The sequence below is a fragment of the Hippocampus comes genome, unplaced genomic scaffold (genome assembly GCF_001891065.2).
Source record: "Hippocampus comes isolate QL1 unplaced genomic scaffold, H_comes_QL1_v1.1 scaffold93, whole genome shotgun sequence".
Taxonomy (NCBI): Eukaryota; Metazoa; Chordata; class Actinopteri; order Syngnathiformes; family Syngnathidae; genus Hippocampus; species Hippocampus comes.
Genome location: NW_017805481.1, coordinates 167,791 through 182,490, shown reverse-complemented (window position 1 = coordinate 182,490; position 14,700 = coordinate 167,791). Strand labels below are relative to the sequence as shown.

The following is a 14,700-nucleotide window of genomic DNA, read 5'->3' as shown; positions in this document are numbered from 1 at the left end:
TGAGGTCAACGCGCTAACCACTGGACCACCGGGGCCGCCAGCGTCGCTAAAAATTGGGCATCATTTTGCATGTCGGTATATGACAACTCAGAAAAAGCCTTGCAGCTTGAAAAATGAATGCATTCATAAAGCCAAGTGCAAAAGCATGATAAAAGCACGAGGAAAAAATATTACTCGGAAGTCAACACCAATCTATTGTTGATGAAAAATAGCATCAGGTGAAGCCGCAACGTTGTCCTATTTTGATGTCGGAAAATAACAAATTAATGATCCAAAGTAGGATGATTATTTAAGAGCGACAATAACTGCACTCCCCCGTAAACTCGTCTTGCGCTGCTAGTAAATGAATTACTATAACAAAACATGAATCAGGTATATTTTCGTAATGCATTCAACGGCTAATTTAATAGCTTTAAGTTTCTGATGCTTTTATTACTTTGTACACCCATTCCTGAAGTTTCCCCTCAAAAAAAAATACACCATCTTCCTCCTCATGAGTCGGTCCTTTGCGTAAGTAAAGTGGAAAGTCTCTCCATGAAATGGCCACATCGCTGGTGCCGGAAAGCTGACTGGTCGCTGCGCATAGCACTCGACGCAGCCGGTGAGACTGGAAGTCTAAATTAAAAACACAGAGCCTTCCCAGCAGCTGTGACCAACCCAAAATGGAATTACAAAGCAAGCCGCTGACCCAGAGTTACGGTGCTATCAGGACGCTTGGTGGCAAAATTCATATTTCCAACCCGAATGACGACATCTCAGAGCCCAAAAAAAAAAAAAAAAAGGCACCTGTCAAGGCCTGGACACACACACACTTAGTCCAACAAAAAGGCTGCCGAAAAAAATCGACAAGGTTCTTCTTACCACGACGGGCCGTTGAATCCGTTCAGTCCTCTCCATGCCTCCTTTGCCACACTCTCCTCACCGCGGCCGACCCAGGGGGGGGCAGTGCCGGAGTCCGCAGACTGTGTGTGTGAAGTGGCAACTAGTGTGCGTGTGCTAGCTTGACAAGTGTACATGAGCAGAGAGATCCAGAAAAGAGTCCAGTGTGTGTGTGTCTGTGTGTGTGTGAGTGTGTGTGAGTAAACCGGGAGACGCTCTGTTAACCTCCAACCCCTTTCCGCCCAGCCAACCCCACCGCACTCTCCCGTGTACCTCCACAACCCAAAGGAACGTGAACCTTGTGTAAAGGAAGGGAACCGGAGCCAGCGGGATGGGGGTCGGGTTGCAGGACTTGTGCTACATTTGCAAACTGGGGAAATATATTTAGCCACCGGGCCCGGCAGGAACAGGGACCTAAGTGCGTCGAGGCCGAGGAGGAGGCTTGGTATGCAGCCGTCAGCCATCCAATGCCCCAGCTGACGTGGGATAGGATGGGGGCAGTGCCCAGGGAAACCCCCCTCCCCTTTCTGCAGCTCACTCTCTCATTCTGCTGATGATGATCTCCTATGGACACGCAGAACCCTGTCCAGGACCACTTTGAAGCAACTGGCTGTGGACAACCTTGACAAATATGAGACTGAAGACCGATAGAGAAAATGTCGGTCTGAATCTGAAGCGATTCTACAAGCGTTTGATGCAGTTTAATATTTTCGCCACGATTCGCAGTCAGCCGCGACAACATCAAAAGTCATACGGCTCAAGTCAAAAGCAAGTCTTGAGTTTTTATTTACGAGTTGTAAATCCAAGCCATTTACCATAGTCCGAAGGGTGCCAAAAGTCATTTAGTCCAGGTCTTAACTCAAATTCAAATAAATGTGAATCAAAGTAAATTTGATTCAAGTACAAAGTCGATTTGACTGAAGTCATTGAGTTCCAGTCTTAACCTAACACAAGCTCCGAGAGCCAAAACCTAAAGTCATTTTGTCCAGGTCTCGGGCAGTTCTAGAGTCATGTAATCCAAATCCCAGTTCAAGTTGAAAGTCATTTGTTCAGAGTTTAACGCAAGTCTGAAGGGGGCTTCTTGTTCTATTCCATAACTAAAGTAATCTTGACCAACACATCGGGTCAAAACCCTTTTGTCCAGGTCTCAACCAAGCTCAAGTTCCATGCCACTTTCTTCAGTGATAACCAAGTCCTAAATCCTTGAGCCCAAGTCTAAAGCAGAACTACAGTCATTTAGTTCAGGTGTTCCAAGTCTTGAGCAAGTCCAAAGTCATCTGGCCCAAGTCTGAAGCAAGTTGCTACGGTCAACTCTCAAACCGATGTAAAGTCGTCGAATAAATCTAGGTCTTCAACTCAAGATTTATGTAATTTGCTTCAAGTCAATTCCAATTCTGAAGTCAAGTCCAAAGCTATATATGGGTGCAGATCTGAACTCCAAAGCCAATTGAAGTCATTTTTGCTTGGTTCAAATCCAATGTCATCTTGTCCTATTTTAATGGAGGTCTAAAGTAAAAAAAAATCCAAATATTAATCTACAGATCAGATCCTAAATCAAATTGGTAAAACAGATTACTTGTCCTTTCACTAGTGAAAGAAGCGATATCTTCTATCAGATAGGTGGTGCGCCAGTACTTTGTAATTTGGGGCCAATGTGTCCACTAGAGGGCAACCTGTGACCCGATCAACAGCCGGCTCTTGCTGATGACAACAAAGTCACCAGGCGAGGGTGACAGAATGAAGATCTACCAGTTGGCCAGACTGCAGCAACTGTGGGGGGCCCCTGCTGGCTTTCATATGTCACCACTGACAGCAACAACACACAACCCTGTGGGTCTAAAACAGAGTCCTCTGTTCAGCCACGTTGGTGGTGGTCGGAGTCCATGTCAGCTAATGACAATAGCGGAATACAGAATTGTATGACATGATGGGCGCATGTGGTAATTATGTTTAATTAGCATTGGTGGGTCTTTGGAAAATATTCTCCCCTGTAAGAGATACCTGAGGTCAAAAGTTTTGAGAACCCCTGCTTGAGACTTGTCATGCCAAGATCTGAATTGGTCTCATTTGCCCTGCATTCGTGACCACAATCAGCAAATTGAAGCTGCAACTGCTCCTGATAAATGTGTCAAGTCTTATGTTTTATTGTACGGTTATGTATGTTATTAAATAAACGTCTTCTTAACACCCAAGTATTTCAAATGTGGCTTCAAAACAGTGAAAAATCAGGCCTTTCACAGTGCATGGAAACCATGCTCTCTGTTCAACTGTCAGCAGTCCGTAAAATACTACTATGTCCAAAATCTTTCTTATGGCTACACATCACTACAGTACATGTTTGAGCTAAAAAAAAAATATATCTGCTTCAAGCCTCGGATGGCTGGGAAGATTACATCCCACCGAGCCTTTGTGGGGCCTTACACGCCCTGACGAGAGGCGCTAGCCACCAGCTAGCTCACAAGCTAACAGACTTACGGACCGGTGGCGGGCTCATCCGCTACGTCGCCTTCTCACTTAGCATTGTGTAGGTCCACATCACAAAAACCCTTCATGGAAACCCGACCGTTTATGAACACGGTGACACACGCCATTCAGCCTGTGTCTCACACTATATGAAAGGCATTCAAGCACATACATCCTGCTAGTTATATGTAAATGCTTTATGTAACACAAAGTACATAACAGTTAGGAACTGAAAATACCACACCGGGCGGTTCTACAAAGTGTGGCGTCCATGGAAGATGCGTTTTCAGGGAATAGGCACAGCTAGCTAGCTAACTGCACAAACTATATATAGCTAATTGCTAGCTAACTGCTAAAATTATATATTGAACAGTAGTGAGGGAGAGATAACTCATTCCGGTCACTGAAATGTGTAACTTAATCATGTTTTAGTCGTGGCCCCCCCCCAAAAAAAGAAAAAAATCTAGAAAGCGGAAAGGCTGAAAAACTGTTTAACACGATACTACAGGTATGTCTCCATAATTCAGTCAGTAGTAGTCTTTGCACATTTTCAGCACTTACATTCAAACATGTGTAACGCATGTCAAAACAAACATCTTCATTCACTTCACGGGGTCTTTAAATAAAAGGAGTCCGAAATGAATGGGAATGTTGTGATACTATTATCGGTGTATCAGTAGCAGGAAATCACATCCCCTTCCAACCACAGCATGTCATCGCCCAGGAAAGCGCAGCACGCATCAGCAGCGTCCGCGGCAGACAGTCATCTTCATCATGTTTTTGTTGAACTTGACGCGCGAACGAGGCTACGCAAACACGTAGGCCGCGGTGGCGGCCCACGCGCAAAAACAGAACGCCGTCGAAGCGCCGTCTCCCTCGCATCTCTATCCCACTGTGGCTGCGCACATGGGGGAGATTCAGTGGCCTGGTTGCCATAGAAACCAAGCCCCGGTGCACCAGCCAGCTCCGCCGACGGTTGATTGTGTGCATCTGTGCGTGTTTGAATGAGTATGCTCTTGCGTAGGTGTGTGCGAGACTATAATGCCCATACAGGGCCTTGGCCTTGAGCAGAACGAAATGAAAAATCGGGTGAAAATTGGGTACAAAACCGATAGGGTGCCTACAGGCTTTTTGGTCGTGATGTTTTTCAGATGAAAAGGCAGGACATCGGTTGCATGCCAAAGCAACAGGTGCTGCTGTAAACCAGAACGATACAGACAGCCAGTTGATCCAAGTCATTAATTTGAGGCCTAAAGCTCGTAATTGAGTCACTCCAAGCTTAAAACGATATCCAAGTAAATAGTCCAAAGAAGGTTTAAAATGATTGTTTCATCCTGGTCAAAAAGAACTCCAGAGTCAAAAGAGTTGAGCCTTTGCCGAAAACTAAACTACATCATTTAGACTTCATCGAAACCAATTCGAGAGCCGTGAGGTTGACATCTCTTTTATTCTGGTCCTTGATCCCAAGTCAGTAAATCTTAAATCACTGGGTCGAGTCAACTGAGTCTCAAGCTAGTTTAGAGTAATTAGACCCAAGTCGAAACGAAGACCCAAGTTTAAAAAAAAAAAAAGAAAAAAAAAAAGGGGATCTCATCCAAATCTAAACCCCAATTTTGTTCTAGCTCCTTGGTATCAAACGTATCACTAGTTCCAAGTCATTTAGTCCAAAACAAGTCATTGGGACCTCGTTCGTACGTCATCTAGTCTTAGTTTAGTCAAACGGCGCTCCAAGCCTAAAATACTTTGTCTCTCGTCTTGAATGAGATGACGAAGCATTCACAGTATGAGATCACTGTTAAACTATCGAAAACGTTTTTGAGTTTTGAGTCTGTGACATGTTTCATAACAGGATGAGCCAAACAGGAGGGATGTTACCTGTCGGACAAAGCTGTTGGACGTGGTGTCAGATGAGGTGCTTCCATCGGAGCGCTTGAAGCGGCTCTTCCTCTTGGCGTACTTGCCCTGAGGAAAAGAGAGAAGCGTGGGTGTGGGTTTGAAAGGAAAAAAGTTTGCCTACACATAGTGATTTATCTTAACAGATCGTTCTAAAAGCCCTGGCCGCTGTATGCGATGGGGTTGTAGATAAGGCGACATTAGCCTGAGAGGGAAAACACACACACACACACACAATTCATGAGCAGGCAAGGCGACTCCTCATTTTTCATGTTCCGTTGCAACCCTCTAATCAGATTGGCGGACCCCTGCCAAATGGGTTCTATCCGGGTTGGGCAGAGGGCGCTCATTACATTAGAAGCCCACCCTGCCCACATCGCCATGGTTACGCAATGCCGACTAATCACGTTTGCCGGGGAGACGGCCTGTTCTTCTTCTTCTTCTTTTTCTTCTTCTTCTTCCCGCGTGAAGAGAATGGCGGCTGCATCGGAAGAAAAACGTGCCGCCTAACAGAATGCCCACCTGTATGACACTCAGCGGACACTTTATTAGGTACACCAGCGAACTCAAACCACTCATGAGTGTTGCATTAATTTATTGTAATAATACGCCAAACCCGCAGGTCACAGCTCATAAAAAAAGAGATTTAATTTCTAAAAGTGTATTTAGCTCCTTGTCAGTGGGGAGGGGGGGAAAAAAAAAAGGCCAGGCAAATGTCAGCAACAGGAAGCGCCAGGGATTTGTGTTACTAAATGTCTCACCAGATTAAAAGTAGTATATAATTAAAGAGGAAGCAAGCAGGGGTGTTTATTCAAGTGGAAGCCTGGCGGGGGCAAACTTCCTTTCCTGCCCACCGGGTTATATATTTAAATCAATGAGATTAGTTTCATCACAGTTAGGTGGAAAGCTTACAATTCCGATTGTCTGGATGGGTATCACAAAATAGCTTAAAAATGGCAACCTAAATCAAACTACGGGGAGTAGTTGCTCCTTTAAGATCCAAATGTTGACCATTGTTCATCAAAAGATCAAATGCAAGGAATGCAAATTTCATCTCTAATCATCTTTTTCCATTAAAAATCAGAATCAAATGTATTGGCCAAGTATGTAAAAAACACACAAGGGATTTACTTTCTCAGGTAAAAAAAATAAAAATAAATAGAAACGCCCTAATTATGATCCAGCCGCCCCAAGAAAAGAACAACAAATATCGTAATATGTATTTTAATAAGGAAAAATAGCACCCCATAATATTGTACATCATAAAAACATACAGACTTGACATATTTAAATCGCCCATTTTCATCCCACTTTATCCATGACATTGGGCCACTTGTTTCTTTCCTCTCAGCTCATCAGTACGGCACTAATATATGTCATTCTTCATGGAAGATAAAGAATATATGACCGTGAGTACTGTTATATTGTCGACCGACATGAGTTAGTGCACCATTTGTGTTCACTTTGTTGCTATTTAGGGTTAGCATTAAGCTGGCAGTCTGAGAGGCAAAGCTAAGTGGTTGTTTTAAATACACAAAGTGTCATTCTCCTTGTGTGTAGTTTGTCGGTAAACTGCAGCTGGACGTGGCAATAAACATTTCACGGCATCAGACGCAAGTTGAGACTAAAGTTCAAGTTTCCTGGTACACGGAGAACTTTGAGGGGGCCGAGAGGATGAGGAGGCCGGGAGGAGTGGGAGTGAAGGCATGATTGGAAGCGCTGGTTTCTCTCACTGCATATGGAGAGACAATGAGTGTGCTCAGTGTGGGTGTGTTTGTTCCCCTTTTTTACCAAAAAAAACAACAACAACAAAAAAAACACTGTCTTGTGTTGTGTTTCCACACTCAATCGCCCCGAAAAAGAACGGTACAGCCTATTTGCGGCTGATGTGAGGTGACACCACAGAGAAGTGAGGAGTATCAATACTCTCAATGATGGAAGCAAAAAAGTGAACCAAATTCACTTGTTTGCCACAATATTAGGTACATTTGTACAAGGTTAATCCACGCAGGCACGGGCAGAACAAGCAAACTCCACACAGGAAGGCCGGATTCGAACCCTGGAACATTGTTACTGTGAGGCAAACTTTGCTACCAGTCGGCTCATTTTCATTTTTTAAAATAAAATATATTTATTGTTTTCAATGTTTATGTATCTATCAGAACTACTAACCTCATTTCGGTTTAACACCGTTTTTCCTCAGAAAAATGAATTTAGTAAGTGAAATATCGGAATTGGCATCAGTGTAGTCCTAAAAAAATGAACATTGTTTTTAATATATTTTTATACATCATTATCGATTTATTAATTTTTAAAAAACAGAAAATAAAATACACAAAAATATATACATTCTTACATTTGTTATGTTGTTCATATATGTATTTTATTGTTTTTATTTTGTGAAACGTAACATTTACTTACTTTAAATATCTGTTCTTTGAAAATCAAAATATATAAACATCTTATTACTGTCATAATCATCATTCTTACGACCTTGGAACAAAATATGTGTACTCAAACGTTAGAAACGACATGCACAATAATAAACTGATGAAATGACAACTTCAAAGTGAGCATTGCCACCCTTTTTCATTGTGCAGGTGTACCTAATGAAGCGGCCTCCGGGTGTTTACGATACTGATGATTTTCTTCGCGATCAAATGTGTTCTTCTGCTTCTACTTTCTTGTAATTATGACACATTGTGTGTGGAGTGACACAAAGGCGTGGCTTTGCATCGCATCCAATGGACATCCTGGCATCGCTTATCGCGCCACTGTGTGCACAAACGCTGATTATTAACCACCAATTACCATCTGCTCACATGCAATAAGGCATAGAATACGTATATATAAAAAATTAAAATATATTTGAGAAAATTGTAAGTCAATGTACATTGAAAACGTTCCCGTGGGTGAATCAGTTCAATGAAAGCAAATGTGCAAGTGGCAAACAACCTGTTAATCTCTTTTGGAAAACACACGCAACATTTAATTTGGTGCCAGAAAACGGATGCAAGTCTGTTTGTCGTGAATATGGTGTGTCTTTTTTTTTTTTTTTTTAATTCTCTCTTGTTCTTACCTGTGCCTGGGGATGGGGGTCGAACATGTCCATTTGGATCTCCTGGGTTGAGCTGGAAGGCGTCCTGGACATACTACTTTTCTGTACCATTGATTTAACTTTTGGCCCTTGATCAAAGAATGTATTTTAGGTGAGGGGGAGGGGGGTGTTTACGTCGGCGTCCACGGACTCATCTCTGTCGTGTCAGTGGGGCTCTTCTGGCCGATGCTGAGTGGAATGGCAACAGCTGCCTTCGCTGTCAGCCTGCAGACGAGAGCGGAGGAAGGAAGCACCGTGTTGCTAAGTTAGCGGAAGAGTAAGTACAAACATCCGGTTGTTGCTGTCAAAATAAACGAAAAGGGGAAATACTAGCGTGCAATGTAATTTGGCTTTGCGTAGAAAGTATTATTTACTGTATTTTAATATTATTGCATTGTATTATTTGTTTTACTTTTCCATTTAATCTGATAGCCACTTATTCTGTATTTATTTCATTATTAATGGAAGTCTTATTAATTTAATCATGCTATCAATATCATTCTCCCCCTATATTTTTGTGTGGGGGGGCGGGGGGTGATTTATTTACGGGTGGGTTGGGCAATCCCCATTTTTCGAGGACAACATGAATGGAGGTTAATCCCTGTTATTTCAAGAATTTAGACGGGGTTAATTTTTTCACTGCACATATATATAATGGTGCAGTCCTATTCAGAGGGTCGAGTGTACTTAAAATTCAAAAATGCTTTTAAATCCCGTTTTAAAGGAATACAACAGAATACAATAGTAAACGGATGCTGGTGTACTTTTGAAAATATTAAGAGCGCCCGAAAAAAACTAATAGCAGGGGCACTCATCTGGCTGCTTTTATTTCAAAGGCTTCAAGCTCTTACTTCCAGTGTCATGTTTCGACATTGATGTTATTTCTCTCTCCGGCTGGGAGCCCAACAGCCCCGCCCTGCCGGACAGAGCGCATAGATTGATGGGGGAGACCACATACTCTCCCACAAAAGGTCTTAGTAACATATTATTAACATTAATATTACCGCATGTGTGGCTAAAATATACTGGATATAACAAGGTGTTCCTGAATGTTACATTTTGCAAGAATCAATTTCTATCGGTGACAAACAATATTTAACAAGCCACAATAATCGGTACCCCTACACCATTTTCATCTTTGGTTCTCCATGTGGCTTCACATTACGAGACTGATTTGTTTGGTGATCTTGCTCAAAACTCAAAACCCGCTCAATATTTTCAGTTTTGAAACAAATGTTGCACTTGCCCAAGCTACCCTTCATAGAATACAGTATATGCAGTAGCTATTTAAGTGCTTGTACATGCTGCATGAAATATGATGTGATATCTTAAAGAGGGGCTCTATGGACATTCTTTTGGGACCTGCAAGCGTGGCTGAGCACGCTTGTTACCTGATCCCTTGTTGGTGATTGTTTTTAATTAGCAGTCATCATTTTATCAAAAGTGGATCATTATTATCCTGCTTAGTTTGCAGTACTACTTGAGAGAGCGTCCGAGATTTATGCTCCAGACTTGTCACATTTCTTACAATCTATATTCATGCTGAATTATTGCAATTTGGAGTATATAATGATGGGAAAACAAGCCCGTCTCCTAGTTTAGCAGCATGCATGATGCCATGGCAACAGCAAAGGCTATTAGATTATATCACAGGCATCTAATTTTTATACATATCATAACCTGATGGTGAGGATAAGGCATGAGCGTGCCACAAAAGTTATTCAGGCAGAAGAAATGGAAGCAGGAAGTAAAAGTGCATGAAGATGTTGTGGTTTTAAGTTCACACCATGCTACTGCTTCTTAAGAATATAGAAAAGTAGAGGCTTCCTTTTTCAAAATTTGTTCCGGTCACTGATGCACCGACAGGCATGCTGCTGCCTAAAGAGACTGCAAAAGTAATAGAAACCAGAAGTAAAAGTACCTGTCGGATAAGGGTTTTAACATCATGGAATGATAATGTAAAGAGAGAGCAAAAGTACCGTAGCAGACCTTATGGGATGCTGGTGCCTAAATAACTTGCAGAAGCAAAATTGACAGGAAGTAAAAGTCCACGCAGTGTTGTGGTGATGCTTCTACTAAGTAAAGAGATAGCAAAATAGTGTGACCCCTGAGCAAATTTTCTTGCTGGTATTAGCTAACTAGCTTAATCTGATGCTGCTGTCCAAACGGGCTGTGACATTAATTTAAATGAACGGGTCTGGAACTGGAATTTTGAAAAGCAAAAAGAGCAAAGCAACCTTACCCTTTAGAAAATATTGCTGTAAATATTACCTACAGCTGAACAGGCCGGCGGGATGCCACTGCCTCGATGGACTGTAGAAGAAATGGAAACAGGTAGTCAAATTATGGCTTACCTCGAAGTATTGACAGGATAAAGTAGCACTACATTTTTGGTGTGCATTTTACTCATAGTTACACAAGCTGGTGGAAAATCACCACCTCAACATGCTCTGAAAGAAAAAGTAACTGGAAGTGAACTACATGCTCGTGTAGCCGTTTTTCCACATTTTAATTCTCTCTTTATAGCCAAATAACATATCCTGTTTGGTTATTAAATGGAGCAGCATTTTATCTTTGCGGATAGATTATGCTGGAGATATTGTCGGTTACCTCAGGTGAAGGAGTGCATGCATGCACCCACACTGCTGGCTTGCAATGTTCCCATGGCAACGGCCTGTTACTGCTGCCAAGCTGCGTCTGTATAGCAAGTAAACGCAGTAGAATGAGGAGCACTGTATCGAGTCTATTTCATGGCAGTCTTCATGGGGGATAGCGACCAAGCCCAATGCGAATTGCATAAATCCATGATTAATTGGGAAAAAAAAGATTTAGAACTGCCTAAACATGTCACACGACGGTGGAAAAACATATTTTTTGTCGAAATGAAACTCCACAATTCACTTCAACATGGGGTCTTGACACAAAGGTGCCACATAGTGGCAGCATCAATTCCTCCCAAAAATACTGATATTATACAGGCTGACATTTTTTTCCGTGTTTATTTTGAAATAGATTTTGTCAGCTTTTTAAAAACATTTCTTTTCTGATTTTACTTGAAGGTGATAGGATTCCATAGTCCTACGCATAAAATATTTACGAATAACTTTTACTAAATTGCTCCAGGGCCTTTAGCCACCCCAACAGTGTCCTCGTGTGGTATAAAAGTTTACTGCAGCCATACGACCCACAATGCACCAGAACGACAGTGGTCGTTACCATTATGGTAAAAAGGGGATTACATTGAGGATATTGTTAAGTACAATGAGTGTATCTACCAAGGAAAAACGAAATGTTATTATGTTGAGCCTGATAAACAGTTATTTTAAGTAAACTAGGCGATAGTGCTTCTAAATTGAGTCTGCATTCGAAGAAAGCTATTTCATAGATCGAGATGGACTAGCCTCAGTAATGGTACATTCCTGACCATTGCCGAAATCGCTCTTTTTCTATCGAAGTAGCAGCCATGAGGTAGGACTGCTGTCGAAAGAAAAGTAATGGCCGATTTAAATTGTCCCAAAACAATTTATTTACACAACGCGCTTCTCAGTTAAAACGTTATATGTTACATTTGAGTAGCAGAGGTAGCAACGTCACGTCCAAATGCCGCCATGGCGTGTTTTATCGTTGCTTCGCGTCACACGATGTAGCGGAGCGGAGAGGCCATATTGTCAACCCGGCTAGCGGTTAGCAACATCAGCTATTTACTCGGCATTCCCAAGTCCACGTTAGAAATGCAACATATATATCCATGTATATTTTAAGAATATTCGTCTATATGTTAGTTGTTCAATTGTGTGTTGTTTTCTTGCAGCATGCTCAGGCTCCAGAAGAGGCTCGCCGCCAGCGTGCTACGCTGTGGCAAGAAAAAAGTCTGGCTCGACCCCAACGAGACCAACGAGATCGCCAATGCCAACTCCCGTAAGTACACCCGAAATATAAGTAAGACGAAGTGCCCTGCTTATTTCATCTAAAATCTCCAAATACTCTTGATCTTAATACGCTATAAATATCTTTAGAAGTAGGCCCTTCCAAATGCCCCCTTGAAAAAAAAAAGGAATTGTATCTGTGCCCGTATCACTTTATACATAGACTCATTCTGTAGACAGGCTTATTATCCTTGTAGGATACAGGTAAAGAAATACTCCATTCATTCATTGAAGTGATGCGATTTTCCTGCTTAAATGACATGTGACAGACACCCCTCCATTTCTGGTTCTGCTCTTGTCATAAAATATAAAACCAAAACTGGTAGAAGCAGGGTTTCTTTCAATGCCAAAAGTTTTTGTTTTTTTTTAAACAGGCAACCTATTTGGAATGACATTATCATGTGTACATGTTATTTTTTTAATGAAAGTGATGTATTTTTTTATGTTCAGCGACCTCCGTGTTAAATGCCATTGCTTTTTTTTTTTTTATTGAAAGAGGATTTTTGGAGGCAAACTTTAAAAGAGGAATCACAGGGCTTTGTTTCCATGTAAATATATTTTCCTCCAAAAAATGTTGAGTCTAGACAAGCATGGTCAAATCTCCTAAGTGTGCATACTGACATTTGACAATAGAGGGCGCCATTTTCCAAGCAGACTCAGTACTAACTAGTCCTTCAACTCCTCCTCACTTCTGTTCCTTTTGTTCCTTCCAGGCCAGCAGGTGCGCAAGCTGGTGAAGGATGGTCTCATTATCCGCAAGCCCGTCACGGTCCACTCCAGGGCCCGCTGCCGCAAGAACACGCTGGCACGCCGCAAGGGCAGGCACATGGGCGTCGGTAGGTGCCTCACACTGCCTGCTGCAACCGAGACTGTGTACCAGGCCTTTTTCCCCACAGTTTGCCTTCCCGTCCACAGGCAAGAGAAAGGGTACCGCCAATGCCCGTATGCCCGAGAAGCTGATGTGGATGCGCCGCATGAGGATCCTGCGTCGCCTGCTGCGCCGCTACAGGGAATCCAAGAAGATCGACAGGCACATGTAATGAAAATAGGCGTCTAGAAAATGGAATTTAGAATAGGATTTCGGTAATCAAAGAATACTACATTTCTGACATGGATATGTTTCATATTATGTCATGACAACAATCGACTGCTACTCAACGTTAGGTGTATATTGCGTGCAATGGGCAGAGTTCTCGCATTTTCAAATCCATCACCCCTTGTGAAACCAAAAAAAGGACGTCTGTTTAACACTTCAAATGTCGATTTGTAAAAAATGACAGACTTATGTGGGGCACACCTGTATTATAAAATTGTGAGAAAAATGTGAAATCCAAAGTTGCTAAACCTTAGTGTTTAGAACGAACATAAATGTGTGGACTGGATGTGAGCATAGTTCTAATTTGTGAGAGCCGCAATCGCGATCTTTTCCTCTTCAAATCCTTATCTGCCCACTCTGATTCAAGATTTGTCCCGTGAAATTAGACCGTCCTTTCCACCTGTAATGTAATGGCACAGGAACTCACAATAATTTATTTTTAACAGTTTACAGTAGCTATCAACTTTCTGTATTCCAACGCTCATGTCCTGCAACATGGAGGCTGCAGATGTGTCCAGTTGTGGTTGATGTCAGTAGGAAACTACAGATTTCTTTCCTGCGCTATATTATAGCTGTTGTAGTTGAACCACAATATAGCTTGGGAGCACCAATATTGAATAACACTGAATTCTGTTTTTTTTTTTTCCTCTCCAGGTATCACAGCTTGTACCTGAGGGCCAAGGGTAACGTGTTCAAGAACAAGCGCATCCTCATGGAGCACATTCACAAACTGAAGGCTGACAAAGCTCGCAAGAAGCTCTTGGCGTACGTGTGCCGCCGCACTTTGACGTCATTCTCACCAGCGGACCTTAAATTAAACGGTTCGTTTCAATTTCTCTTTTTGTAGCGATCAAGCCGAGGCCCGCCGTACCAAGACCAAGGAGGCCCGCAAGCGCCGAGAGGAACGTCTCCAGGCCAAGAAGGAGGAAATCATCAAGAATTTGTCCAAGGAGGATGAGGGCAAAAAGTGATCGAGGCTTGTCATCTCCTGCCTACATGTGTTGTGTGTGGATCGCTGAAAATAAAAAGTGTACATAAAGACACATGACGCCTTTTCTGCTTTTGACTCAACACAAACATTTTTTTTTTTAAAAAAGGTTGGACAGATGTGGTTTGTGATAATTGCCAACATGCCTCAACAAGTAAGTGTTTTTCACTTGAACAAAATACAGCTGAAATGCTGTGAACCACAAACCTTTGAGGCAAAGCTTTTATTTTGTTTACATGGGGGGAAAAAAATCATGACACACCCATCACACCAAGATGCCACAAGAAGCATATACACTACATTATGTCCAGAACTATGAAAATACGCAAAGTAGCATCTCTCTATGTGTATATATATA

The 14,700-nt window shown here is 42.2% G+C and overlaps 2 protein-coding genes across 9 annotated transcripts in view; one reads left to right on the top strand and one right to left on the bottom strand.

The window, feature by feature from the left end:
- Positions 1-8,587, bottom strand: part of cacnb1 (calcium channel, voltage-dependent, beta 1 subunit) — a 25,084-nt gene extending 16,497 nt beyond the window's left edge. For 3 of the 7 annotated variants that reach the window (XM_019875746.1, XM_019875747.1, XM_019875752.1), the window contains exons 1-2: positions 8,315-8,586; positions 5,218-5,304 (exon numbers count right to left, since the gene is read on the bottom strand). In XM_019875746.1, coding sequence (XP_019731305.1) covers positions 5,218-5,304; positions 8,315-8,404 — 177 coding nt within the window. In that variant the 5' untranslated portion in view covers positions 8,405-8,586. Of the gene's footprint in view, positions 1-861; positions 1,680-5,217; positions 5,305-8,314 lie in introns of those variants that run through there. The other 4 variants (XM_019875748.1, XM_019875749.1, XM_019875751.1 and 1 more) reach the window with 3 other exon arrangements.
- A 3,120-nt stretch (positions 8,588-11,707) lies between these two features.
- Positions 11,708-14,397, top strand: rpl19 (ribosomal protein L19). 2 transcript variants are annotated; one of them, XM_019875771.1, is made up of 6 exons: positions 11,708-11,800; positions 12,144-12,250; positions 12,972-13,094; positions 13,174-13,294; positions 14,009-14,119; positions 14,202-14,397. In XM_019875771.1, the coding sequence occupies exons 1-6, from the start codon at positions 11,796-11,798 to the stop codon at positions 14,323-14,325; spliced, it is 591 nt and encodes a 196-aa protein (XP_019731330.1). In that variant the 5' UTR covers positions 11,708-11,795; the 3' UTR covers positions 14,326-14,397. The 2 variants fall into 2 exon arrangements, with proteins under 2 accessions (XP_019731330.1, XP_019731331.1); XM_019875772.1 differs by having other exon boundaries at positions 11,776-11,823.
- The last annotated feature ends 303 nt before the right edge of the window (positions 14,398-14,700 follow it).

Coding starts and splice junctions, on each gene's coding strand:
- rpl19 (XM_019875771.1), top strand. Junction 12,251..12,971: donor GATCGCCAATGCCAACTCCC/GTAAGTACACCC, acceptor TGTTCCTTCCAG/GCCAGCAGGTGCGCAAGCTG. Junction 13,095..13,173: donor GGGCAGGCACATGGGCGTCG/GTAGGTGCCTCA, acceptor TCCCGTCCACAG/GCAAGAGAAAGGGTACCGCC.